Genomic DNA, 26,752 nt, shown 5'->3' on the forward strand with positions numbered 1-26,752 from the left:
CCACTAAATCTCCTTCCTGGCGAGAGACTGGGAGTCGACAGCGGTTCAGCGGGTATCTGTGGCCGTCCAGTTCCGCTCGGGGAAGGTCGATAATAATTGACATCAGATGCAAGCACTCTCGCTGCAGGGGTGTGCAGCCGCCGGGAGGGGTGACATTGGATCCAATGCCACCAGTAGGCCGGTCGTGCTTGTATGGGGGCGGGAAGACAGGGCCTTACCGGGCTTAGCGGTTCGTTTGCTTACCGGTTGAGTCCCCTTTTTTCCTGCTTTCAAATAACATATCCATCCATCTGATTCCCCGCGTTCTTTTGAGGAATTGTCTCATGACGGTAAAAGTCAAGATTCGCCGATACGAAAGCATCTTATATGATCCGACGTTGATACCATACGTTCGTTGTATTTGCCAAGTCGATATTCCGACAAAGCCAGCGCCATGAAAGCCTCCAGTCTAGTCGTCCCGCCGAAGCGGAAAACATCAACTGACTCCGAAGCTGACGAGGTGACAAGCTCTGGGCAGTCAGCAAAGTCGCGTAAGCGCGTGCCCGCCGAGATATGGGAGACGAAGCGACCGATTATCACCCGGCTGTACCAAGAAGAGAAGAAGTCGTTGAAAGAAGTCATGGAAATCATGCAGCGCGACTACCATTTTGCTGCAACGTAAGCCCGTCTTTCCGTATCTTGAGCGTGTCGATTACTAAAGAATAGCAGCGTCAAAATGTACAAGTCGAGAATCTGGAAATGGGGCCTTGACAAGAAACTCAAAGGTGATGAGGTTCTGGCAATCATGCTTCTCAAGCGGGATCGGGACCTCCTGAAGAGACCGACTGAGTTCAGAATCCGCGGACAGCCAGTCGATTTGGAGAATATCAACCGATATCTGAAGCGAAATCCGTCATTGATGGCCAAGTTCAGGGCAGGACAGACGCCCAGCGTGCAAACGGCACTTGAGGTGACTTGCCGAACTCCTTCGCCGCCTCCAAGTCCAGCGATAGCCTTGGCACCGACGATGGAGATGCAAAGTACCGAGCAGGTTCTCTGCCTGTTTCGAGATTATATCGATGGATCCTTTTCGTCTGGAGCTTGGTGGTGCGATTTCGATGTCGACTGCTCCAACACTCGTCTCAACCCCGGAGACCGCAGTAATGACTTATTCGAGAGAGTCATAGCTAGCTTTGCTTTGGTTAACCGATGCATGATCCGAGGAGACCAGATCAATATCAACAGTGTCCTTGGGCCGGCCTTCGAATCACTGAAAGAAATTGTATCTGCCGAAAGTCCAGACTTTGTTGCTCGAACGGTCTGCCTGCTCTGGTATCTGGAGCGCCACCACAAGCATGATCTTCTTCGACTGGTTCTCGATTATTTGGCCGGGCTTATTCCGATTGTGCTTGGGCCCCATCACATCCTCGCCCATATCTGGCGTAGACTGGGCGCGACCGAGTTCTCCGACTATTATGAGCTGTCCATGCGGTTATATGCGTTGCTACTTCCAGACATCGAGCAACGGGTGGGCTCGGCCAACTACTTGACGCACCTACTATACAGCGACTATCTCGATTGTATCTTTGCTCGACAAGATCCCGAGGATTGCGAGGCAATGCTCAGCCGCCATAGGGCTCGAGCTGAGGCTTCAGGGCAAGACCACTCGTGGCTTGGTGATATGGCTCTGTCGCACGCTGGTCTACTCGCAGCTTGCAAAGAAAAGCAGGGCCGACTGGACGAGGCTGTCGAGGTGCTGACAGCTCATATGAACGCGTACAGCATGACAGATGAGCAGGAAGCCGCCGTCAACCTCGAGCTCGGGGTGAAGTACTATCGGATGGGCAGCGTTTCGGCAGCGATTACGTCTTTCAAGTCGGCAGCTCGCATTGCCCTAACGTCGGATGCAGACGAACGGATTTCCATGACGGCATTGGCCAACTTGGAGAAGCTGCTCCAAGAAACAGACAAGACAGCCAAGGCGGACCGAGTACACCAATACCGCATGGATCGCCTAGCAGCATTTGCAGAGAAGTCGGCATCGATATCGAAAGGCTTCACTGACGAGTACGAAGACGACAGCGATGGGACGAACGATCTCGAGGATCTGCCAGAATGGTTATGGAAGTGTGACGACGGCGAAGGAGAAACACCAGGCTGGCTCGAGCTACCTTCCTTTGGGTGGATTGACAAGACGTCCCCTTCATCGTTCGTCGGTATTCCCGCAGGCGCACTGGAATGGACCAATACGTCTCAGTCAGGGTCTCCCACAGTCTTATCGACAGAGTACCCACCGCATCCAGGGGACCATCTGATCGACCCTGAGGTTGAATATCTCTACAGACATGATGGCGGCATTCGGCAGACTTGACCACCTTGTTGAGTGTTGCATGAACCAAACAAAGTGGCCATTGGCGAAGCAGACTCTGTCGGGGCCAACAGCAGGTAACACGCCGCTCAACGAAGCTGGGCGTCACTGTGGCCTTTTGCGAGCATGGGCTACCGTAATACTGCCGACGAATGATTGACACCTTGCGCATGTTTGCTGGAACGTGGTTCTGTGGCAACTAGCGACAAGAGTTGAACCTGTTCATTCTCTGCTTAGGGCGGCTCCGGATTTCGAAACACGTCGACTCTGTAGCCTATCCTCAGATGGTCGGGTGAGATTTTCCCGGTGGATGAGGCAAGCCTTCGTAGGCCGAAGAGGCGTGGTGTCGGAACAAGAGCCACGAAATACGTCGAGTACTTCTGTGGAACACTAGCACACCTATGTTGTGTTCATGATGAGATTCCGCCGCCATCCCCTGGTGGATATGAGAAGCGCCAGAGGGCAAGCAGGAGAGATAATACAGGAGAGAAGGAACCGACTGACTTGCATCATATTGCCTCAAGAGGTACCTTAGGTACTTGGGGCTCGTACCATGGAGCATAATAGGGGGATCCGGCGGGAGGAGGTTGAACATATCAACAAGGAAAGAGCCGATCATTCTCCAATCATACTGGCAGGAGAAGAGTACCACTGGTGAAGCTTGGGAATAATGAAAAGGAGGAAGAAGACACGGGCGGCTTTATCCAAGAAAGCCGCTAACATGGATGTAAGAGGTGTGACGACAATCAGAAGGTTGTCGAGAACTCGAGGTGTTGTGGCGAAAGAAAACCAAGTCGGAAGATACCAATTAGAGGAGCAAGACGCGTTTACGCCCAGGCAATGACATGGAGGGAAATACACGATGCCTAAATTCCACACACGAGGTACACATATCATTCCCTTTTCGTCCATCTTTTCGTGCTATTCCCAATACGCTGCTACTATCTAATGCATGTCTGCCTGCCTTCATGCCCGCCGGCCTTTTTCTCACCACAAATTGCAAGAGTTGGAGTTGAGGATGGTTTGATGGTAGCCGAGCTACTTTCTCATCCTACCTACCTTGCCTGAACTTCTTCTACCTCATCTGATTACCTCTTCATGAGGAGAATCAGGAGGAACACCACAGATCATTCCATTGCACCAGTAACAGGGCTTGGTGTCTCCAGGGAAAGCGCCACTTTGACGGGAAAGGGAAGAAGAAGACATGATGGTGGAGGAGGGCAAGAAGTAGGGGCAGGATGGGTGGTATGTCGGCAGGTACACAAGGCAGGAACTCCAGTCAACAGCGTGTGTGTAAGTAGGCACCTAGGCAGGCACCTTCCCAGGCGCAGTAGATGCGCACCTTCCTTTGTCAAGTTTTACAACGCACAGAGGAAGCAGCAGCGGCGGCTTGCTGCCTTGGACTGCAGTCATCGTCAACCATGACTCTTACGTATTCGAATGACGACAATGCTTACGAAGCCAACACCAAAAACCCCATACTCGCGATAATCCAATAAAGTCCATCTGCCTCTACTCTCCATTGTGCTCCCGGCCGCATTACTGGCGATCCTCTCCGAACATCGGTGCCGGTTCGGACGGAAGATCTCGGGCGGTCCGGTCCATAGACCTCTGCCTCACCGTCCCCTGCGTCACTTTCGACCTCCCTTGATTGATGAACAATGACCCAAGAGACTGCCAGCGAAATGAAACCGGCGCGACTGCTACGCACGTCATCATGCATCTATTCCATACCGGATACTCCTAGAGGCTTTGGACCTCCACCAAATGCTGAGGCGTTGGAGCGATCTAGGTGGGATGCACCAATAGGTTGCACTCCCAGTTCACCGTGGGCAAAAGCGGCCAATCGACGCTGCCCAAGGCGAACGTGCAGCGAAAGCGGAACGGGAAAGGAACCTGGGGGGGAGGGGCGCTTGTGGGCGACTGTGATTCAAGATATGGATATGCGGGTAGTGTTGACGGAGTGTCTGGCTGAACCAAGCGTGAGCATTCTCTTACATTCTAGTCTTGACTGTGCAGTATTGACCTAAGAGTAAGGGCCCGTTTCAAAGACCGATTGGCTTATAGAGCGCCGCCTCCTCTCCGTCGACTATTGTGTCAACGTCGCAAAACGGAGGACGTCACTACGGACCAAGTAATTGATATGCGACGGACTCGACCGGCAAAGATCGCCGAGGGAGAGATAAGATCTCTGACCTGCAGCGACCTGACTCTTTCATATTCGTTATTTGCGCTGGTGAAAGTCAAACACAAGGAAGCATTGACAACAAATATCGGCGACCAGGTGTGAATGACTCGGTGGTGACTAGCGATGAGTTGTCATGTGCACCAGAAGGGACTGCCAGGCATGATACTCTCCTGTGGTTTACGGATACTCTCTAAAATTTGGGTGAATGTCGACTTCATGCAGGAAGCTCTCATGTTAAGGAGCACCTCCATTTTTGGGCCGACAGACTCTGTCACACAGTCTATGCCTGCAGCCGTCTAGAAAACAGTCGAGGGTGGGAGCCGGCAGACCGGCAGACCAGCGCTACCGCCTCGAGACGCTGCCGGCACAGCCTATAAGCATAGTTCAAAGACGACATTATTCATGATATGGTTACCTAGCACGGCCCTAGTGATCGCGATGGTCTCGAGCAACTGACCTTGCACAAGTTGGGTGAACTCAATTCCATTCTACGAGCGGACTTGAGTCAGCCATCAATTAAACATCTCGAACGGAGTCGATAATATCACTCAGTGACCAGTCGAGGACGCGAATTGTCGCGGATTGCCATTATCGCTTGCCGAATGCGCCCTTGGCCGGATTCGCTCATTTCGTCAGACGCCGGTAGCTGCAGGTGCATGGCATATACATGGACATACACACTGCAAGCCGACTGCAGTAGGTGCGTAGCTCATGCGTGTAGCCAAACAGAGGCTGCAAGCAAGGTGTGTTGGTCTCTATCTAGGCATTTCTGGTGGGCGACGGTTTCGTCGCGTCGGTATCCGTATTGCGCTGACTTTGTCAAGTTAATTAGGAGCAAGGCCTGCGAATACGCAATTATCCAAGAGACCAACAAAAGACGGATCCATCGCGGACGGGATACAGGCTAGGAACAGCATACCAGGCCCAACCAGTCAGCCGGTGTAGCATGGCCCGGATAGAGATTTGAAAGTCAATAAACGGGACGCTGGACCCAGTTCCGAGCTAGACGGTGCCACGGTGGGAACCTCTGATGCCCACCGCTATCCCAAAGCAGCTTAAATGGGAGCAGCTCTGGGCGAGGCCAATTTTAAAGTCGTCTGCTCCGATCTCCAACTGGGACCGGTCGCCCTATGAGGTTGTACGCCCTTGTATTTGATGCCATGGACAATGGCCTAGGCGAGCCCCCATACCCTCCCTGCTCTGTTGCCCTTCCACATGGATAGCGGACACTGGCGGTACCTGTCATGGGCTGTAGCCCGTTGTCTCACTGTGTACCTGGAAAAAAGAGGGACATGCACTGTAACGTAATATCCGAGGGGTACATCACTTCCTGGGGGTGCGCACATGGGTGTTTGGAGGACATGAGATTTGAGAAGTCGTTGTATCCGTACGGATACCAACGAACGCGAAGGTGTCGCAGAATTTGGTTTGCTTCTTCGTTTCTGCAAAGATTTTGGCCTGCGGCCAGCTGATTTTCCGAAAGTTGACAGGTTGGACGATCTCAAACGCGAGAGCACTGGGTATGCTACAGGACGAATGGAGTGGATTCTCTGCCATCTTTGGCCTCAAGACCGCAAGTCGACAGCATTTGGCGACAGCGCACCTACACTTATCTCCAGACGCGGACTCGCCCAGCTTTACTTGGCATTGCATGTGTTCGCGGTCTAAGACTCTACGGAGTGCTGTGGCCGTACGGCACTGGCTGACTTATTCTTATATTCATGGCTCATGACTGCATGCTTCTCCGATTGCCAAGGACCGGAGGGTTAAAGGGTTGCAGAATGCCGTATTACCGTCAGACGGACCATTTTGGACTGGACACGGTCATGGGGGCAGCCGGGTGAGTCGAGTGAGAGTCAAATCTATTCGTAGATTTGGACGACAGACTCGACCCATTTGCTCGCGCTGTGCCGCCCATTGTCACCCGTCACCAGTCGCTCTGGCACCAGCCATTCCGCACCTGGGCTGGCTCCGGACAGACGTGACGACGACGGCCACGAGGCACCGAAACCAAAACTCGTGCGCGGAGATGCGTGCTGGCGAGGAATGAGTAGCTTAGTGTCAGACCGGTGAGGCGACGGTTGGTTGGCTGTTTTGGGGCCAGGCCAACGACGGATAGTCGATGAAAGAGGGACGAACGGTTGAGTTGCAGAGGCAACCAACGTTGGAATTTCAGTCTCCTTTGTACGGAAAGGTGCCCCCTCGGTGTAAGGTAAGGTAGTTGAAGCTTGTGTTTGCAAAACTGATTCATCGCCCGACCGGGTAATTGTGGAACCAATGCCGTTCTTTGTTTTCCCCCTTGCTCCTCTGTCGCAGCAAGATAAGGCAGGTACGGATATCCGTACCTTGAGGACATTACCTTGAGATAGGTACATGCAGACTATTGGCCCAATCTGCCAGCCTCCAGGAAATCACGGAATATGTGCGTCTAATCTTGCAGCAAAGGGAGTATGGGCAAGAAGAGTAAAAGCAAGGATGGAGATGGGCCAGGGAATGTGATGAAAAGAGGGTTTCTGGAAATCAATAGAGTCACGAGTGTGATGACTACGATGAGTGAATGAGAGTGGGCGGGATCCGCAGTGGTATTCAATCCGTTATGAATACTAAGGCATCCGTAAACCGTACTTCGTCCTTCGTAGACCTTGGGAGGAGACGAAAGAGGATACCTAGCCCGGCGAATACGGACCGGAGACGGAGGGGAGCCAGACCAGACCGACAGCCGTGCATTGACATACCCATACCGTACCGACGCCCCTGGCTGGACGTCTGCACACTGCACGCGGATACTGCAGCCAAAAACAGGGGTCTGGTACAGGAAGGTCTAGGTAAAGAAAAGCCAAGATGAGGTCGGCACGCAGGGTACTTTTCTCTCTCTCTCTCTCTCTCTCTCTCTCTCTCTCTCGTGCCTCGGGCTATTTCTCATGGCGACAATCAGTTATAGACTTTTGGTGAACACGATGCCCTCTTTTCAGGATTCGAGTTTGGTAAGCCTCGGGGTATTCAACATCAAGAAAGATATGGATCTGACTTTGTAGCTGGCTTAGTCAGACCTCATACTTTGAACTCCCACTCAAGGTGACTCTGCCTCGGGGGTCTAAATGGAACCAATCAAACGTTTGACGTGCGGCCGTGCCCCGTCCTTCCTTCGGCACTAGTCCGTGACTGGCTCCGTTTCGAACGGCTCCCGTGGCATGTCTGACCCTGCCGTCTCCGTTCTTCCTCCACCTTTTTGGCGTCCAGTCCAGTCGCCAGTCCAGTCGCACCTGGACTTTTGCTGGGCACCTGGGCTTTTGGCACCGCATCGCGCCGCACTCTTGGTTCGTTTTCGCCCGCTCGGTTCTCCCTGTCACTGACTGGCATTGATCACTTTGGTCTGCGCGCTGCACCGCATTTTCCCACCCTTTTTTTTCTTCCTTTCCCTTTTTTTCGTTTCTCATGCTCCCTGGACCATTTTCTATCATCCCTTCCCTTCCGACCTCGAATTGGCACTGGCACACACTCACACACACGTACACACTCACATCACACGCATACACGCATTTGCTCTCACACGGCATCCCGGGCCACCTCAACTCGGACTCAACCCTAACATAAGATACCTACCTACTGGGACGTTGCGTTACGTTTGCGCCCCAGACTTGCTTGACGCTTCGCGTTCTGCTTCTGCAACCCCCCCAAAGTGCTTGTCACTGTTGCGCGGCAGTATCCCTTTCTGCTGCTGCTGCTGCTGCTGCACTTCCCTCAGCATAGCCCAACCGAGCCTCCCCCATGTTCTCGTCATAGCCCCCCCTTCCGCCCATCGCTGTTGTTTCTGCCCCTTCTGTTCCCTTCATTTACCCTAACCTCTCTTCTCTCTGCGGCTCCCACTCCCTTTCCCGCTTTCTTGTGTTCTTCCTACTCCCGCCAGTCTTTGCCTGCGGCCATTGCCAAAGGCTCCAATCCCTCGTTTCCCCCCTTCTTCCCTGCCTGTGTATACTACGCAGCGAGGATCCGAGTCAATCGCATCCCAGGAAAAACCGAGTGCTTGAACTGCCAAGGTTTCTCAACTGCATCATAGAGAGCGAGAGAGAGAGACATATATACTGCGTAGAAAGACCGGACTAAAGGGTGAGTTCGTCCCCATTTTCTTCCCAACTCGACTTCTTCTCGAACACCCCCACGGACTGCAATCTACTTCTTTTATTACTCCAAGACCAAACGGAAGACGGAAAGAAAGAAAAGGAAAGGAACGGTGGTGACTGACGTTGGCCCGATTCTGTGGGCGCCGTGTATAGCCAGCTCATCCCGTCCCGTCTACGTCCTACGTCCTACGAATCGCAGACGGTCGCCACCCTCCCATTGATAACCTCGCGCTGGTCCATCTTCCCCGCCAGCAACGCTTCTCTACGATACCGATACGCACGACCGTCCGTACCCACCTCGTCCACACGTTGCATATAATCATGTCAAACGGTCCACCCCAGTCCATGCCTCTACAAACCCAACACCAGAACAAGGTTGATGGGAGTTCCGGTCCCTTCGCCTCAGATACAAACACCCACCATGCAGCAGACTTCAACGACATCTCTTTCCCTTACGTCTCAAACCCTCAAATCCAGTTCCAAACACACACAATAGCACCTTCGCCGCCCTTGTCCGAATCCTCCTTTCAGCAACTGGAGCCTCCCTCGAGTCAGAGACCCGGCCCCAGTCCACTTGCCGCCAGCAATTCACTCCGAATCCAGACGTCAGACTTTCATCCCAACCTCCCCACACGAACCGACATTCACTCAAACGACGCCCTTTCGACCCCGCGCCGCCCAAGCAACGCCCTCCAGCATAGAACCTCGTCCTCAAATCTCAAACCGATATCCCGTACCCCGAGCTTCAAAGCCGCCATCGCCAACAGCCTGGGTCCCGCCTCGGCTACAAGCTCGTGCATGCCCAGTCCGATTCTCTCGGCTATGAGCGACGTCACCCCGCTACCTTCACCTTTGTTATCAGGAGACTCACCCGGCCCTTGGAGACGTCTTGGTGTGCGACCGCCTTCAAGGGATCAAATGCAAAACCCAGCCCCGGATTCTGTCCTGGTTTCGTCTACCGGCGAGTCAATAGCGGCTGCCTTGGCCAACGCCTCAAAACGCAAAGTCTACGCTGGCCTGGTGGCCGAGGGCTCTGACGGCGCGGGTGCAAAGGGGCCAGTGAATGGTAAGGCCGAACACGCGCGGAACCGAAGCATCAGCGAGTACATCCCCGACCCAAACTACGTTCCCAAGCGACACATTACCGTCTCGGGCTCCCACACAAAGCCGACAAACGGACCCGACTCTGGCCTTGAGCCGCACATGCGCCGGGAGGCCAATCTTGCAGAATCAAGAGGCCTGACACCGGCGATTGCACAACCACCAACACCGCCACCTAGCGAATCATCAAGAGACTCAACCGAAATGGCGATCGGCAAACCGAAACCCGCGATACCCGAGTACTTCGAAGCCTACGGCCGCGACCGAAAGAAGAGGAGATGGAGGGCAATCAAGACTCTGGGTCAGGGGACGTTCAGTCGAGTGATGCTGGCAACGAGTCGAATGGACGACGGAAGCGAACTACTACGAACCGACAACAGCCTCACCCCGATATCCAAAATGTCGCCGTCGTTTAGGAAGACTCTTGTTGCAGTCAAGGTCTGCGAACACGGCCCTCGAGGAGGAGCGAGCGAGGAGAGGATTGAAATGTCACTCAAGCGCGAACTCGAGATCATGCAGACCATCAGTCACCCTTCCCTGGTACACCTAAAGGCGTGGAACATTGAGCCAAGCCGGGCCATCTTGGTCCTCAGCCATTGCCCTGGGGGCGATCTGTTCGATGTGGCTACGGGCCATCGCCAACTTCTCAAACCAGCCTTGTTGCGAAGGATGTTTGCTGAGTTGGTGGGCGCTGTGCGGTACCTGCATGAGCGCAGGATCGTCCACAGGGATATCAAGCTCGAGAGTGGGTATCTCTCTTGGTAATGAAGAGCCACGCCTTGCTGACTACTCACAGACGTACTCGTGAACTTGACGGCACCTGAGCTCGCAGACCCTTCGATTGACTGGACGACTTACCCGCACTCAGTCATTACCCTGACCGATCTCGGGCTTTCCCGCCGCATCACCGACGATGAGAAGCTCGAGACGAGATGTGGCTCAGAGGATTATGCCGCCCCCGAGGTTATCATGGGACTTCCCTACGACGGCCGCGCCACTGATGCGTGGTCTCTGGGTGTCTTGCTCTACGCACTGCTCGAGGCTCGCCTGCCATTCGACCCTTACCCCAACACAATGGACGGCCACCGCATGCGCAGCCGCACCAGTCACCGCATAGCACGCGCGGAGTGGCGCTGGATTGACTATGCAGGCCAGGATGGCGACCACGAAGGCGACGAAGCTAAATTCAAGGAGCGCGGTCTACTCGGCGCCATGGAAATCACCGAAGGCCTTTTACAGCGCGCAAGGAGCCGATGGGTACTGGATAAGGTGGCAGATAATGAATGGGTCAAGGGAGCGATCCAGGTCAACGGCGGTGTGCGCTTCCGCGAAGAGGTACTAGGCGCAGAGGTTTAATGATATTGGAGAGGCGTTCTCTCCGTGATACCCCCCCTTTGGCAATAACGACGGGATACAGGGAAAGGAAATGGGTTTGGTTACGGTATTGACATGGTGCCTGGTTGTATGAGTAGGTCGGACAGTCGGACGGTTGGTTACTGGACGGACGGTGGGCATACTCCATAACCTGGCATGCGCATGATGACTTGCTTCTTGGTTGTTGGATACTACCCATTGGTTTCCTCTTTTCTTTATTATGTTCAAGGCGAGCATTTTGCACTCGCAAGTAGGGTTAGGAGGGGGGGCATGAAAGCTTCACCCCCGGCTCGAGGACAGATGACGTCCTGGTTTACTCAGTTACCCTTTAGATTTGAGCTCATGAACTGAACAAAAAAAATCTCTAGAGGCGGATGGCAGTTTCTTTCTTTCTATGGGGATAGCGTCGGTGTTTGTATATATCATGGGGAACCAATTCTTCCTGGACTTCGTATTTTCTTGCTTTCTTCTACGAAGCTTTTTTTTTTCTACTTGTATACCTACTTTGAACAGACTCGGCAGTGTTTTGCACCACAGCCATGCTCAACTTTTGCTTTTGGGACACGATGCTGTCTTTTTCTGATATAGCCTGAGTTTACTTCATACTTCTTTACCTGGCTTGAGGGGGTTGATCCTCGATGTTAGCAATACCAGAAATAACAACTACCCCGTTCGTGGAGACGATGCAAGGAGTTAGCCGCGATGGTATTTGTAAGGCTTGCTTGCTATCCTGGCTGTTCCTGACAAGAAGGTGGCGCTCCCGGACTCTCTGGAGGGGTGTTCTAGAAGGGTGTTCTGGAAGGGTGTCGAGGGTCCCTGTCAAAGGAGAAGCCGTGTTGGACGCGGCGTGAGAAGACGGGTCCAGTCGTGTATGTGGCTGGCAAGTGGGGGGGAATTAGGGAACGATAGGGTCCTCTGACGTGACGTACTTTTACCTTACTTAAGGAGTACACCTGGGGAATCGTTCCTAAAGGCAGGAAACGGGTTCCGAAGGGGAGAGAGACAGCGACACGTGGGAAAACTGGGAAGAGGGGTCCATTTTTTCATTCGTTGCACGTAAATCGGTTGCGATGCCCCGAAGTTTTTCTTTGTTGGGGGGTTTCTTTCACGGGTTTTTTGAGGTGAGGGTTGTCTTTGTGACGCGGCGTAGTGTTTGAAACATGCGGGCGTTGATGAGGTGATTTGGGGGAGTTGAGTTGCTGATCGGGGACACCGGTGTGGCTTGGGGCTAGAAGATGACCGTTTTGACTAAAGGTTTCTATTCTTGTTCTTTTGCGTCTGGTATAGCTGTAGGAAAGTGGAACCGGACGCCTGGGGAACTGTTGTCACTTTGTGAAGGTAGCTCTGCTGCGCGGCGGAGACGGATCGGGGGTTGATGGTGTTTGGTGGCGAGAATCTCGGCGCGGAGGGACCGGGGTGCGATTTTGGTCGGGGCGGGTGGTTGCGGGGTCCGGGGAGGTGGGGCGCGGAGGTGCCGGCGGGATGGTGGCGACAATGCAGGTAGTGGAGATTGTTTAGTTCGTCCATGATATCCGCGTGGGTTTTGAGCAACGGGCACCTTTTCTTCTTCGGTAAGATGAGATATCAGAAGCCCTCTGTATTGGAATGCGGTTGAGTGGATCATGTTTCATGGTACCTAGGCGTCGTGAGAGCCGCTGCGGCTTGCACCTCCGAGGGGCTGGTCCGGTTTCCATGCGGCAAGGTATGTAAGCACCTTGTATAAAGAGCAGGTTTTCGATGGCTTGATGTTTCCGGGAGCACAGCAGTGAGCCAGAAAGTTCGTCTTGACTTACGTTATAGACCTCAGCTAAGGTGAAGTGACAGTGGAGAAACGCAGACTTAGGATGCTACAGGCAAGACGCAACAAACAAGACCCAAGCGCAAGAAGCGAGGTAGTATCATCCCGATATTGAGCAAGGTCTCTCATCTATCTTATATTCACACACAAATATACAATAGACGGGAAAGCGTATATAGTGACGGGTAAAGCTTTGGGATATAGTTTGGAATAGGATGAGGTATGCTACTGGCTAGGAGCCCTAGGTGTTCAGTACCTACGGCTGGCTACCTGGTGGTTTGAGAGAACGATGGCGACCTTGCGATGGCGTCCTTTAACTTGTGGAAGCCTAGACTTAGTTGACCAAAGACGTAAGTGCTATGTCCGTGGGGTTTTATAGAGGCTTGCCGCATTGACGCTCTTTCCAGCTGGGCAGGTTCGGGGTGTGCCTGCCTTCCGACAATTTCTTTTACCCCCGCGTGGAATTCTGAAATTGAGGAAGAGACAGGACAGCTTAAGTTTCAAGATTCTATAAAGATGCGATACCGTGCTCATCAGACTTGGGGCCGGCAGTTGTTCTTGCTGTTGTGATTGTTGTTGTCCATGGTGAGTATGGGTCCAAGTAGGGTGAGAAGAGAAGGAAGATGGCCAGTGATTAGGGAGCCGGAGCAGTCAATCTCTTTAGGAACTCGGGAACGGATGTACGGTAGATACTTCAACATAGAAACCCTCCCCTTATTAAGTAGCCCTCTGCTACGTATTGAGCTCGAATATACAAAGACGCGTGAAAGGTAGTGGTGCAGCGGGGGAATCATGCTTACGTGGCATGATGTTGAATGCCTCTATCCTTTGTACTTTACTTAGAGGTTCCTTTAAAGCTTACCTTCGGACTCCGGTTCTTCTCGCCTCGATCTTGGTCCTTTCTAGAAACGACCGAAGCGTGTGCGTGCTTGTTTATAAAAGTTCCGGGGCCTTTCCTTCAACCCCATCGGTCTCCTGTCATGCCCGATGAAGCACCACTGAAAGCTTAGGGTAGCTTGTCTATGGTTAAGGTTGGTTGCAGAACAATGGCACTCGCAGTAGAACGGTGGGCTGAAGAGTGCACTATGTTACATCCTGAAGAGATGTATAGATTCACTCGTATCTTATCATAGATAAGTACGCAATACTGAGTTGGGATCGAGGACATGAACTTGCATGGTGAAGTTGAATATTCCCCTCTTGCGATCTTTCTCAATTGCTGATACCATCCGCGGCCTCAGGGGACCTAAAGATGATACGTCCGATTACCCCAGGCAAGTACCTTACTTTTGAACGCCGCAAACCTCTTTCTTTTCCATATCCATGTGAGTGCTCTCTTTTAAGCCAAGTACCACATTACTCTGACCCCTTTTCCCACCATCACATGAGGAGTCCATATCCATCGTGACGAAGCTTCAAGTCTGAAGAACGCTAAAATACCACATCGTTCCCTGGCCAGAGAACGTCGTACCCTGCTCCTTCATCCAAGTTGATTGACCCACCCATCACCGCCAAATTAGCGGGATCAGAAAAGTTCATGTCCGCCGGCCCGATGAACTGCCCCAGGTCATCTAGATCTCGCCACGAGAAGCCTCTGACGAGAAGGTCAGGCTGATGCGGGAAGGCAGCCATGTTAGAGTGCGCGTGGCCATGCGACATTCCGAAGCCTTGGTGATGATGCTCAGCGTGTCCGCCGCCAAGACCTCCATAACCATTGTTATTGGCGTTGGTCGAACTCGGTACAGTCGGTACATGCACCGAGACAGACCCAGGACCTGCTCCGTTGTGGAGACCGAACGCTGGACACGGCACGCCACCGTTGGTGGCATCGACTGCGTGGCCGTCTGGACCTGAGATGGTTACGTTGGACTGTAGGGTGGATTGATTCCGTTGCTGTTGTTCCTCTGGCTTGCTGCGCCAAAGAAGGGATAATAGCCGTGCATAGCGCTGGCCTAAGCTGTGTGGACTGAGGGATGAGCGTTGGAGGGCTTCGATCGTGACGTTTATGGAGCGGCGGACGCTTTCTGAGGCTTCGCTGCCTAGGGCACCCGCAAGACGAGCCTGTGTGGGGCAGTTAGCAAGATGTGTGAGGGGTAGAGGGCATGTGGTTGAGTGAGATCGCCGTACCTTGAACAGAAACACGGCCGCGTAAATTACGTAGAGGTAGTATTTGAGCGGCATATACCTCAACCCTGTTGCCGGATCGACAGAAGAGTTGAGGATGTTGAGCAACGAATTTGCGGCGTCCATGGATTCGTATATGAAGCGGGCGTCGGGCGTGCTAGCTAGGTCTGCGAAGAGGGGGCTAATCGTTGCCGTTGGCGGCGGTGGTGGCGGGTGTCTTGCTAGCGCGTGCGAACCTGTCGTTGTCTCGTGTCCGTTGTACTGCTGAGTCTGGTCTTTTGAGAACTTATTCTGTTGGCTCTGTTGGTATTGTTGGTTTTGCTGGATGTGTTGCTGCTGCTGTTGGCGGGCTTTGGTTATTGCGCGGTTGATTGTTGCTTGGAAGGCGAAGGCGTTGATGTAGAGACGAAGGAATTCGTAGGAGAGGTTGAGACCTGCTTTTATCAATGGGGTGACTGGAGATTGAGTGATTAGTTGAGCTTGTCCAAAGGTGCGTTTGCAAGAGAGACTTACAATTGAGACTTCCCCAGACGATCTTCCATTTACGAAGTACTGCGAATGAGTCGTCCTATCGTTGTAAGCCGATGAATGTCAAGAGAGTTGATACCCGAAATAGATGAACTACGACCGAGTGGAAAGACAGACGGAGGCACTCGACTTACTATATACCTCACGTACTCCCCACCGAGGTACAGCTGAGCTCTATGACTTGACGATGAGTATAGTATGTCATGAGCGTTGCTGAAGAGCTGTATCAACTCGAGCTGAGCCTGAAACAGCTGCCCGAGGTTATCAACACCAGCTTCCTGTATCCTCAGGGACGGGAAGTCTGCAGAGCGTGGTATCGTAGACGGACCCGGTCCGCGGGACCAGAAGCCTTTGCCTACGCGGATCGATACTTCTCTATCGCTCATATAGCAGGCTGAGAACCAAAGGCGAAAAACGTTAGTACGAACCGTCCAAGACTTGTCTCCAAGGAAAGACTTACCAGCCCAAACCAACCTCTTCCTCCGAAACGTTTCCGACGACGGGCTGGTCTTATCCGACAGCAACCCCGTCTGCTCCAAACTCTGCAGGTACCCTAACCGTATCGCGACGCCAATCTGCATCCACGCGCCCTCGTCTTCCTCGCCGCGCCCGATTGTCGGCTTCTCCTGGAGTCTCTGCGGCGCCCACTGCGCGAGAATTAGTAGTGCCTCGACGGCGCCGACGGCGGTGGACCCTTTGTAGATGAGCTTGGAGATGAGGGTCTCCATGTAGCGGGAGCAGGCCTCATGGACGCGAGACATGGAGGGCTCGTCTTTAGAGGCTACTGTGAAGATTGCGGTGACGAGGTGGGGTTCCGAGTCGATGAGGGAGGCGACTGTGGCGGGGGTGTGGGTGAGGATGCATTTGTCTGCTACGGGGAAGAAGGGGTGGAAGTGGTCAATGTATCTGGATATGATTAGCCCTACTTCGGAGGTACCTTGGAGGGGATTGTGTGAGTGAGTGGTGACCTACAATGTGAGCAGACGTGAAGCGACAGGTAGACTTAGCACCCCATCTGAGATGGGCGGGTAATGAGTTGCCGCAGGTGTAGATGGCTTGCGTGACCCTTTCCTGGGACTGCATTTATCCCGGCCTGTAGCATCGCTCACAGACAGATGTCGCATATCGTCACGCCGTTCCTCCCCGTCGAGATCAGCAACCTGCGCCAGGAGGTTCAGAGCGTCAGAAGGGTTCAACAAGTCGCTCGAGGTGATGTGGCCCTCGATATCGCCGGAGCTCTTCAGGGACCGGGTCGACTGGCCGCCGGGGCTGTCCGGCTGAGAAGTGGAGCCGGGCCAACTCGCCGGCCTTCCTGCCGGGCCGTCGTCGTCCTCGTCGGGGGAGCACGACCAGTGCTCGTCACCGTCGTTGTGGTGCCGGGAATCCGCCGGACTGGTGGAGCGCTGGTGGTGCATATGCTGGTCTTCTCGGAGGTTCGTCGTCGAGGAAGTGCCGACGTCACCACCTCCGGGTCCCGAGTCATAGACCGCCGGCCCTGTGACGGCATCCGGGTGCTGCTGCTGTTGTTGCTGTTGCAGGAAGGCTGCGGCATCGCCCTCACTCTGTGGTAAGCGGACAAACTTGCGGGGACGTCGACCTCCTCTTCTCGACGTTGCTAAGACGCATTCTTTTTGTTCTCTTACACAGCGACGGCAGGGTGGTATGCCTGGGTTACCACCGTAATCTCTACACAAGGGGGTAACGATGTGGTGTTAGTCAAAGATGAGCTGGGTCTTGGCAGGCGTTTCTCATGAGTTTCCAACCAATCACTCAAGTCTTTAGCCGATTCCCGGTCTGTATGCCGTTGGGTGTTGGTGTACATGTGTGTTCAAGGGTATAACTCATGTGAGAAGGGGTCATCGGTATGAAGAAGGTGCTCACAAGTCACATCTCGTCTTCCTGAGCCGGCAGGAGACGCAAGCTCGCGATACCCGCCTTTCCTTTCCAGTAGCCGTGACCGCGTGAGGCAGGCGGTGGTGCCGCGGGGGACTGACCATCGTCGTGGAAGGCCGGCGGTCGGTGACGGGGCCGACGGCAGCGGTGTCCACAGACATGGTGTTGCGATTATTACGTCGGCGACTCGGTGTGCTCGGTTTCTCTTCGTCGGCCCAAGCGTGTGGGCGTGAGGGGGCGGCGGCGGCAGCGGCAGCGCGCGGTGAATGTCGGGCCAACGCGGCGGTTGGTGATGGACCGATGGTATTTGGACTGAGTGGAGCACAACTGAGGGGGGACTCTGGAGGCGTGAGAGCCCGGATGCAAAGGGGGTAAAGAGAGCATCGGCACGGCAATCCAGGGCTAGTCTTCCGTCATCCACGGAAGTACGGCAATGTGGCTGGCTTGTTTCGGCGATAGTTGGGGGGGTTTTTAATGTTTTTTGTCTAGCGGTGGTATTGTCGGTGTAAAATCGATGCATGACGCACCTTTTGGTGCTGAAGGTTTACGCACTCCCTGTTTTGCGACCACAAAAGACTTCACAATGTATACTTTTTAGGAGTAGGGTATAACTCGCAGGTATTACCGATCGAGAGCTAGCTCGTCCCAAATTCCCCTCTTCCTTTGAAGTTTAAGTTTACGGCGGCGCGACAAGAAAAAAAAACGGTAAGGAGTACTTGACAGCACTCTGTAATCTGTACTATCCGTACTAGTATAGTAGTAGCTGCTTAGGATTTTGGACACTGTTGAACTTTCTACAAGGTTGGTCTCAACATCCATGTCCAATCGCGTGGAGATCACCAAGAATATGAAAGCTCCTGCTCGTCATCTGCGACGAAGCAGAAAAGATTCCATTTTCCTTTCCACACAGTAATATTCCATTCGGCAAAGAATCTCTAATTCACCTTGGTGGGTAGAAAAGGTCTCGGAGTCTCCTCCTCTGATTCGGCACTCATTTCAACCCGCCGGCGAGGACCAGCTCTTGGCCAGTAAAGTAACCAGTCTTGACAAACCTGGGGGCGGACGGCGATCACGGGTCAGCAAATTGTCAAAAAGAGTACCACAATAGTTCCCGCCGGTCAGTTCGGTAACTTACATTACGACAACGTTTGACACTTCCTCTGGAGCCCCTAATCTGTGGACCGGGACGCTGGCGGCAATGGCCAGCCCCGGATCTGTTGACCTCAACTCCTCAAGGTCATCTTTACTATCCCAGGTTCTATAGGGCACTCATGTCAGTTAAAGTCAAGTCGGGACTATACCATGACGGGGTTCTGCTGCTCACGTTGACTTCGGAGTGGCAATCATGCCAGTGGCCCCAATCATGGCGGGCAGAACCTGAAAAGCAACGTCAGCACAGCTCAAACAGCAGACTACACTCCACGAGGCCCTCGACCCGAAAACTAGAGGAATTTTGAGGCTTACAATATTCACGGTAACACCCTCCGGCGCCAAGAACGTGGCCAAATTAAGACCCATTGAGCTGCGGCTTAGAGTTAGACAAGCTTCGGCCCCCAACTCTCGGTCTCGCCGTAAACGAAAACCCCTCCCAAAACCGGGACATCCCGCCGGGAAAGTGATGAAGATAGATATACGAGTATGCCAAGTGCGGATAGACATAGCTCAAAAGGAAGGAAGGAAGAAAAGCACCTAGAAAACTCACCAGAGAGCACCCTTGGTAGCGGCGTAGTGGCACCCGTTGATCCCCCCACCGCGGCTCGCGATGCTGCCCACGAGAACGACACGGCCCCACCCCTGGGAGCGCATGCCGGGCAGGCAGGCCTTTGTCACGACAAACTGGCTGCGGGCGTTGACCTCCATCATCTCGTCCCAGTCATCCTCGCCAATGTCCTCCGGGTCACGGATACGGCGCCCGAGCCCGGCGTTGGCGACGAGCACTGAGACGGCCTTGTGCTTCTGTGCGATCTCGCCGTTGGCGAATATGCTGGGCACTAGATTCCGGGTCGACTCTCTGGAGGAGAGGTCGGCCTGGAAGGGTACGAAGAGCTGCGATGGATACTTATCACGCAGCTCTTGTGCTAAAGCATCTGCTTTGGCCTGTTGTTAAGTGTTAATATACCGAAGAGATTAGGCCCGTGGTTCGAGAGTGGCTCGACGGGCCGCAGCCCCGTACGGTTCCCCGTGCACCCCCATCTGTCATCGGTGATGCCGTACCTGGCTTGATGAATAGTGTAGTGCGACATCGCAGCCCTCTGCGGCAAGAGCATGGGCAACGGATGAGCCTATGCCACCACTGATCGTCCGTGAAGATTATCTGGTCAGCGGGAACATACGATGACAGCCTCACTAGGGGTCCAGGTGGGATGGCCACTTACCTCGCCCCTGTTACTAGAGCTAGGCGGCCTTGGGTGGTGTTGTCCGTGCTTCTAATGCTGTATTGGACCATCTTGACAGTTGGACCCTTGCAGACCTGCGGACGGTTCGTAACTTCGTATGCACCTTGGTGAATGATGATAGGTAGGTAACAAAGCACGGGCTATTCCCGTTTAAAAGGTACTCGTCGGCTCCTGTTTGGACTGGGATATCTGGTGTATTCCCTGGGTACAGAGGTAGATATCCGAAGGTTTAGATGAGTTGGTTCATAAAGTCGATTGAGAGGGCTCTCAGTGAGGGGTTGGGGGAAGGCGGCGGATCGAAGGCCGAGCTTGAATAGCCGAGAAGTTCAATTGCCGCCGCTATCGGTGGCAGTTAACTGGAGCATGAATCGCGGAGACACAACATGGCGCACCATCGTGCGTATTTCTCTCGCGTAAATCGCATGGCAAAGGCGCCCTTTTCTAGTACGGATACGGGACACTATTTGGTGGCTACTGCAAGGTAATTGAGAGCATCGGCAAACGAACATTGAACAGCTGACCTAGATCTCGTGTTGTCAATTGCCGACTCTCAATTCTTTGATCATTGGCGATTGCCGACTTTCAAGTCGTGACGCGGATGATGGGTCAATATGAAGCCATAATGCGTACCCAAAAAGTCCAAACTTTCAGTAGCCGACGCGTCTCAGCAGCAGAAACTCTGCCAGCATCGGGTATCTAGGAATCAAACACCTAATGCTTGCGTGTCAACATCTGAATAGCCGTCCGATGAAGCCAGTTGCCAGAAAAAAGTTTGACGCGATTGGTCTCAAGATGGCTGACGGCTCAGACGGCATTGGACTTCTCCCTCTTCCCGCAGTGAAACCCCAAACCCCCCGCAGATGTGCTTTACCCCGTGTCGTGTGGATTCCCGGGGAAGTGGTTCTAACCACGTCGATCTTGATACTTGGCGTACGATCACGAACTGTCTGATTGTTTTGTCAAATTGTGTCCATGTCTTTATAAACGTTCGCAAAGGACGTTCGGACGACAGCTTTCGTGGGGAAGCAGGCGTCTCTTGTGCTTACCGCACGTTCTTTGTGTAAAAGCAGATTATCTTCTAAGCCACGTATCTTTTCAGACTTCACAACCACCAGATTCCACCCAAAAGATGGGCGAACTTCGAGGGCAGCGGCTAGTGTTGGCCGTCAGTGTTCTCACATCGTTGGGTTTCATGCTCATTGGCTATGACAATGGTCTTATGGGAGGCCTGGGTAGGTCGTCTCTACAACGAGTTGCCAAGAGTTGGATCACTTTCTAACAGTTCTCTTTAGTCAATGCACCGGCATTCAACTCAACGTTCGACACTCCGGATCCGACCATGACAGGCCTCATTGTGGCAATCTACGAAGGCAAGTCGAGTTGATGACGGAACTTGAAGTCTATAATTGTGGTCAGCTGACTCTGGTATCTCTACCTTAGTTGGCTGTTTCTTCGGATGTGTAGCCACGGCGATATTCGGCGAGAAGTATGGCCGCCGAAGAACCATCGGAACTGGTTGCTCTATCATGGTCGTTGGTGCTATCATTCAGGCCGCTTCGTATGGACGTGCCCAGATGATTGTCGGGCGAATTGTCTCGGGTATCGGAATGGGCATCGTCAACTCTACCGTTCCCGTCTTACAGGCGGAGTTCAGCCCCAAGGCAAGCCGAGGCATTTGTAAGTTGGATACCATCGGTGCAATTGAAGTTTCCAAGAGTCTCGACCGATTTTGGGGTCTGGAAATTGCGTAGACCTCCGCTGACGCCAAGAATTACAGACGTCTGCGCACAACTTTCTACCCTGAACTTTGGAATCTTCCTCATTTACTGGATCGACTATGCTTTTTCGTCACACATCGAAAGCTACGCCTGGAGAGTCCCGGTTGCTATGCAGTGCATATGCATCCTGCCAATGTTCATCATCCTGCAGCTCATCCCAGAGACCCCTCGATGGCTCGCATCACACAATCGGCAAGATGAATGCCTGGCCGTCCTGAAGCGCCTCAAGTGTGACGAAGACGAGGAAACAATTTATGCCCTCCACAACTCCATCACGCAGACAGTATCGTACGAGGCCGAGAATAGCGCCAGTTCGTGGCGAGACCTCTTGCTCCAAGATCGTATTCAGAGCCAGAGGAGATTCCTCATTGCGTGTTTCTTGCAAGGCGCACAGCAGCTCGGGGGAATCAATGCTATCATCTGTGAGTTGCATTCATAACCAGAATCGTTGCTTTCTCTTTGTATCAAGGTACCTAACGGGTGTCCCTGCTCAAGACTACAGCGGTACCTTATTTGAGAAGAGTATCGGATTCGATAGTCACATGTCGAGCCTCATGTCTGGCTTCCTGCAGACTTGGTTCTTCGTCGCCTCCTTTATTCCCTGGTTCTTAATCGACCGCGTGGGCAGGCGACCCTTGGTAAATACCCATCCCCTTTCATCTCCCCAAAGCTTGGTGGAAAAAAGTCAAATTAACGAGGTATGCCAGCTCTTGTCCATGATTAGCGTCATGGCAGCCGTCATGGCAGTCCAAGCAGCTCTCATCTACCAGGTCCAAAACTCAACCGCCATTGCCAAATCTGCCGGCATTGGCGCTGCAGCGATGCTGTTCGTGTTCCAAGGCGCCTTCACGATTGGCTTCCAAGCAACTGTCTGGGTTTATCCGTAAGTTTCTTCTGATTCTTCTGCCCTCCGTGTGGAGTCTTTGCGCTAACTGCCGTGCTCGTACAGCTCCGAGATTTTGCCTCTGCGTATTCGGCAGCTGGGCTCGTCTATTTCCAGTGCAACCAACTGGATTTTCAACTACGTGAGTTACCTGCTGGTAAAATGATGTACCTGTGCAGCTACTGATCGTTTCAATTTGTAGATGGTTGTTCAAATCACCCCAATCTCCATCTCGAGTATTGGGTGGCGGACTTACATCATCTTTGCGGTCTTGAACGCCGCATGGGTGCCCGTCATCTACCTCTTCTTCCCTGAGACCAAAGGATTGGAGCTGGAAGATGTTGATCGTCTCTTTGCTGGCGATGACTTTGAGAACACGAACCATGACACAGATAGCAAGCACGAAGTCTGGGATATCGAAGAAGTCAGGGCTTAGTTATGGTTGCTGCTGGGCCAAGACTCAAGGCACAGATTGGAAGCCATTGCGGCAAAAAGGGACATTGAACTTGGGTGTACTGAATGATACTGATTGTAGATTATTCGCGTGAGTATGAGCAGAAAATACAAATCAATAATCTGCGGCATCATACCTCCCTATGTCAGCAGCCCTATGGCAGTTGGACTGGCACGGATAAGACCATCCAATTCTATGAGGCGGACTCAACACCACATCTTTGTTATTCAGCTAGCTAGAAGAACCTCCTGTAGATAAACCTGAAATTTAGCAAGTTCTTCGAGTACTAAGAAATCCAATTGAAATCAAAATTCGTGGATACTCTTCGACTTCACTTCATGAAAGACTCAAACTTCCCACGACTTCGACGCCCAACTTGGTGATGTTGACTAGACTGTAACTAGCGTGGTAATACTCTACAGCAGCCAGACGGTCTCCGGGGGAAATGACATCAAGTTGTCTCACAATTTTTTGAGCTGAAGAACACGATAAAAAGCTGTATCCTCTCATTGCTGTGTGAAAGTCGACCCGTGACTATGCACGTGAGGGAAACGCAGCTCTCGAAGCATTTGCCGAACGTACGCCGAACACTGGCCACAGACCCACGAACTCTATCCTGTGACAGGAACAGGTGCATCGTGCCCGCAATCGTGCCCCGCATCCGTGCGACCTGGAGACACAAAAACGCCCCAACTGATACTCGTCAACCGCCGTGCAACTGTTCAACGTCGACGCCAAGGATTCTCACAGTACTTCTCGAAGAACCTTCTTGGCAAAAAAATACGACTCTGACTGTCTTAATCAGGTAACTGAGCCTCGTTTGTAGCCCTCACAATGGCCAACTTCGTTGTCTACGACGACCGAGTCAAGACGCTGTTCGGCTCCGCACCGTCGCTTGAGCTGTTGCACGAGAACCAGGACTATCCTTTCGCTCACGAGGCAGGCGTCTTCATCGAGCGCAACAACACGCTCTTCATCACTAGCAATCAATACAATGACCATGCGGCCGGCGGTCGCAAAATACAGATTAACCGCGTCACGCTATCGTCCGACGGGAGTTCCAAGACGAAGTGTGAAGAGATCAACCCCGCCATCATAACCATGGCCAACGGAGGCGTCAACTACCTCGACGGAATCGTCTTCTGCGCCCAGGGCACGCACTCCGCGCCTGGAGGCCTGGTTTTTATGGAAGCGGAACCGCCTTACCAGACGCGGATGATGGTCAACTCGTTCCACGGTCGGGAGTTCAACTCTGTCAACGACGTTGTGGGACACAGTGACGGCTCTCTGTGGTTCACTGACCCGATCTATGGCTATGAGCAGGGTATCCGGCCGAAGCCGAAACTTCCCAACCAAGTTTACAGATATGATCCCATCCGTGGCTCTATTAGGGCCATGGCTGATGGCTTTGGCCGGCCGAATGGTATCTGCTTCAGCCCCGATGAGAAGACTGTCTACATCACAGACACCGACTGGATTCATGGCGACGGTTCGACTGATCTTACACGAGCGTCAACAATGTGAGTTCTCATGGCGCGGGTTTACAAGTTTCGTTTCGTCACCTGTATAAGGGTCAGTGAACTGATGATTGGTAGCTACGCATTCGATGTGGTCCCTTATTCAGGGGAACCCTTCCTGACAAATAGACGTCTCTTTGCCATGGCTGACACCGGCATCCCAGATGGAATCAAGTGCGACGTGCGTGGGAACGTTTACAGCGGCTGTGGTGACGGGGTCAATATTTGGTCTGCAGGGGGTGTCTTGCTTGGAAAGATTCTTGTTCAGGGTGGTGCTGCCAACTTCTGCTTCGGCCGCAATGGAGAGATCTTCATCTTGAATGAGAACCGATTGTGGAGAGCCAAGTTGGCGGATGACACCAAGGGGGCATTATTGTGTATCTAAGCATAAGTACATGTAAGCATGAGACTGATTTCTGAGAAGCTGCTCTACGTCGAACGGCATTTGCGAAGTGCTTAACACGACCGTCACTATCAAAAAGTGGTGACCCCTACTACTTCTTCTGTTCTAAAAGCCACTGAACACCCTTAATTGTGTCTTCCACAAACGTCTTGCTTTTATCCAGGAGTGGCCAATTGGTCCAAAAGTAGTGAGGAAGTCCAGTGTAGATATCAAGCTTCGTCTTGACACCAGCTTCTTCTCTCAGCACCCGCTCATAAATGAGGCCCTCGTCTCGAAAGGGGTCCAACCCAGCCAGCTGGAAGTATGCAGGTGGCAATCCCCTGTGACCTTGACCGATCTTTCCATAGTGGAACGGAATGAATAGAGGACTCTCCAGGTCGGGCTGGATAATAGCACGCAGTGCCGCTTCCCCATCGCCGATACTGGTACCAATGACCGGGTCTTTGCACGGCGTGACGGCGGGGTGGCTGAGATACTCGGAACGGTATTGCTCAGGCAAGGATTCGGGGCGCGCGAGGCACATGATGGCTGGGACGCAGAGATATTGCCCCGTGAGCGGCGGGGAGAGACTGTTATCCCGGGCAAGGTGGGCGAGGACGGCTGTGATGTTTCCGCCGGCGGAGCCGCCGCCAATAATGAAGCCTTGGGATGGGTCTGCGCCTAAATCGGTTGCGTTCTTGGCTACCTGATGCATGATACTTGGTCAGTCACGGTCAAATCGCGGAGACGGCACAAGTCAGTCACCCATTGCAAAGCATCCCAGCTGTCGTTGACGCCAGTCGGGAAGGGAAACTCGGGAGCGAGCCTGCTCTACGTCAATGTTGTTACCAAGCCCGAAGCTGGAGTTATCAGCTTACCGATACTCGACGTTGACGCAGACTGCACCGAGGTCCCTACTGAACAGGCGACAGTTGACCTCTTCATCAGAGAGGTCCCCCATGCACCATCCACCCTCATGATACATGACAATGAGCGGGCTGCCTTCAGATGGGGTCTTTTCAGGGCTGTAGATTCGAACGGTGATTGCATGGCCGTCTCTCATGGTGACTTTGCGGTCTTCCTCGCGGACCTGATGTGGGATGGGACCGGGAAGGTAGCGCAGGTGATGGGACTCACGCAAGCGCGCCGCTCGGTGTTCTCTCATAGCTAAGAAGTCATTTCGTCCAAAGTAAGGGTCTCCGCGCTGCGGGTCCCGGAGAGGCCTGGTGGCGAGTTCCTGGCGGAGGAGAGGTGTTGTCAGCGTCTACCTTAGACATGACGGGAGAGGTCAATGAGGTGCGAGGTGAACCTACGGCCTCGATGAGAGGGTCGACAATGCCATAGGCGAGGAGTTCTCCACGAGTTCGCGGTGCCATTTTCTTTAGCCTTGTTGAAGTCAGTTCAAGGCAAGTGGGCTCAATGTGTCTTCAGGTGAACTTTTGTGGTTGTGCGGGGGTGTAAGCTGACGGGGCCTGTTGGAGACGTTGGAAACTTCAACGCTAAGGTTTGGAAGGATCTCAGATTATCTAATCAGTATTCAGATCGAACACGATACAATAACTAATCTGGGGCATTGAATCGAAGTACAGCTGAAAGGATCTTAGTTGATGCAAGTATACCCGGGGGAGTTTATGGCGCTTTACCTGGAATGCGGTCCGATGTCCATGTAGTGTAGTCGGACAGAAGGCGTCTTGGGTGCCTGACCAAGCCTACACCAAGTTGCTTCAGAGACATGAAGCGATGGAGAAAAGTACACTCAGAGGGAAGTATGTGGTATAGAACACATCTTAATCCGGTTTCTTTGAACATGAAATCGATCCAGACTGGAGCAACTAGGGTAGAACCTGGAACCCTTTTGTCTCAACAAC

General features: G+C 53.1%; 9 protein-coding genes across 9 annotated transcripts; 5 read left to right on the plus strand and 4 right to left on the minus strand.

Annotated features, from left to right (window-relative positions):
- Positions 1-628: 628 nt before the first annotated feature.
- Positions 629-2,350, plus strand: BDP55DRAFT_557673 (uncharacterized protein; the record flags this gene model as incomplete). Its single annotated transcript, XM_060569722.1, has 2 exons — positions 629-657; positions 709-2,350. The coding sequence occupies 2 exons, from the start codon at positions 629-631 to the stop codon at positions 2,348-2,350; spliced, it is 1,671 nt and encodes a 556-aa protein (XP_060426826.1).
- Positions 2,351-6,397: 4,047 nt separating this feature from the next.
- BDP55DRAFT_634580 (uncharacterized protein) lies at positions 6,398-6,910 on the minus strand (the record flags this gene model as incomplete). The annotated part of the gene is made up of 1 exon (XM_060572680.1): positions 6,398-6,910. The coding sequence occupies one exon, from the start codon at positions 6,908-6,910 to the stop codon at positions 6,398-6,400; it is 513 nt and encodes a 170-aa protein (XP_060426827.1).
- A 2,067-nt stretch (positions 6,911-8,977) lies between these two features.
- Positions 8,978-11,113, plus strand: BDP55DRAFT_557532 (kinase-like domain-containing protein; the record flags this gene model as incomplete). Its single annotated transcript, XM_060569706.1, has 2 exons — positions 8,978-10,502; positions 10,554-11,113. 2 exons carry the CDS (start codon positions 8,978-8,980, stop codon positions 11,111-11,113), a joined length of 2,085 nt encoding a protein of 694 aa, XP_060426828.1.
- Positions 11,114-14,011: 2,898 nt separating this feature from the next.
- On the minus strand, positions 14,012-17,979 carry BDP55DRAFT_671905 (uncharacterized protein). The gene is made up of 7 exons (XM_060575490.1): positions 17,463-17,979; positions 16,554-17,267; positions 16,042-16,487; positions 15,716-15,975; positions 15,567-15,621; positions 15,057-15,508; positions 14,012-14,990 (listed from the first exon to the last, which is right to left on the minus strand). Exons 1-7 carry the CDS (start codon positions 17,633-17,635, stop codon positions 14,361-14,363), a joined length of 2,730 nt encoding a protein of 909 aa, XP_060426829.1. The 5' UTR covers positions 17,636-17,979; the 3' UTR covers positions 14,012-14,360.
- Positions 17,245-17,979, plus strand: BDP55DRAFT_671906 (uncharacterized protein). The gene has a single exon (XM_060575491.1). It carries the CDS (start codon positions 17,634-17,636, stop codon positions 17,847-17,849), a length of 216 nt encoding a protein of 71 aa, XP_060426830.1. The 5' UTR covers positions 17,245-17,633; the 3' UTR covers positions 17,850-17,979.
- Positions 17,980-18,142: 163 nt separating this feature from the next.
- BDP55DRAFT_587394 (short chain dehydrogenase) lies at positions 18,143-20,218 on the minus strand. The gene is made up of 7 exons (XM_060570890.1): positions 19,850-20,218; positions 19,689-19,767; positions 19,177-19,571; positions 18,939-18,996; positions 18,799-18,851; positions 18,610-18,732; positions 18,143-18,526 (listed from the first exon to the last, which is right to left on the minus strand). The coding sequence occupies exons 1-7, from the start codon at positions 19,918-19,920 to the stop codon at positions 18,466-18,468; spliced, it is 840 nt and encodes a 279-aa protein (XP_060426831.1). The 5' UTR covers positions 19,921-20,218; the 3' UTR covers positions 18,143-18,465.
- Positions 20,219-20,648: 430 nt separating this feature from the next.
- On the plus strand, positions 20,649-23,109 carry BDP55DRAFT_705929 (general substrate transporter). Its single transcript, XM_060578049.1, has 8 exons — positions 20,649-21,102; positions 21,163-21,240; positions 21,311-21,547; positions 21,648-22,070; positions 22,144-22,286; positions 22,356-22,531; positions 22,598-22,673; positions 22,734-23,109. The coding sequence occupies exons 1-8, from the start codon at positions 21,000-21,002 to the stop codon at positions 22,965-22,967; spliced, it is 1,470 nt and encodes a 489-aa protein (XP_060426832.1). The 5' UTR covers positions 20,649-20,999; the 3' UTR covers positions 22,968-23,109.
- Positions 23,110-23,819: 710 nt separating this feature from the next.
- Positions 23,820-24,887, plus strand: BDP55DRAFT_557657 (uncharacterized protein; the record flags this gene model as incomplete). Its single annotated transcript, XM_060569720.1, has 2 exons — positions 23,820-24,505; positions 24,581-24,887. The coding sequence occupies 2 exons, from the start codon at positions 23,820-23,822 to the stop codon at positions 24,885-24,887; spliced, it is 993 nt and encodes a 330-aa protein (XP_060426833.1).
- On the minus strand, positions 24,753-26,352 carry BDP55DRAFT_240249 (Alpha/Beta hydrolase protein). Its single transcript, XM_060566210.1, has 4 exons — positions 26,198-26,352; positions 25,763-26,121; positions 25,650-25,710; positions 24,753-25,590 (listed from the first exon to the last, which is right to left on the minus strand). Exons 1-4 carry the CDS (start codon positions 26,258-26,260, stop codon positions 24,997-24,999), a joined length of 1,077 nt encoding a protein of 358 aa, XP_060426834.1. The 5' UTR covers positions 26,261-26,352; the 3' UTR covers positions 24,753-24,996.
- Positions 26,353-26,752: the final 400 nt, after the last annotated feature.

The sequence above is a fragment of the Colletotrichum godetiae genome (genome assembly GCF_030913485.1).
Source record: "Colletotrichum godetiae strain CBS 193.32 chromosome Unknown BDP55scaffold_35, whole genome shotgun sequence".
Lineage (NCBI taxonomy): Eukaryota > Fungi > Ascomycota > Sordariomycetes > Glomerellales > Glomerellaceae > Colletotrichum > Colletotrichum godetiae.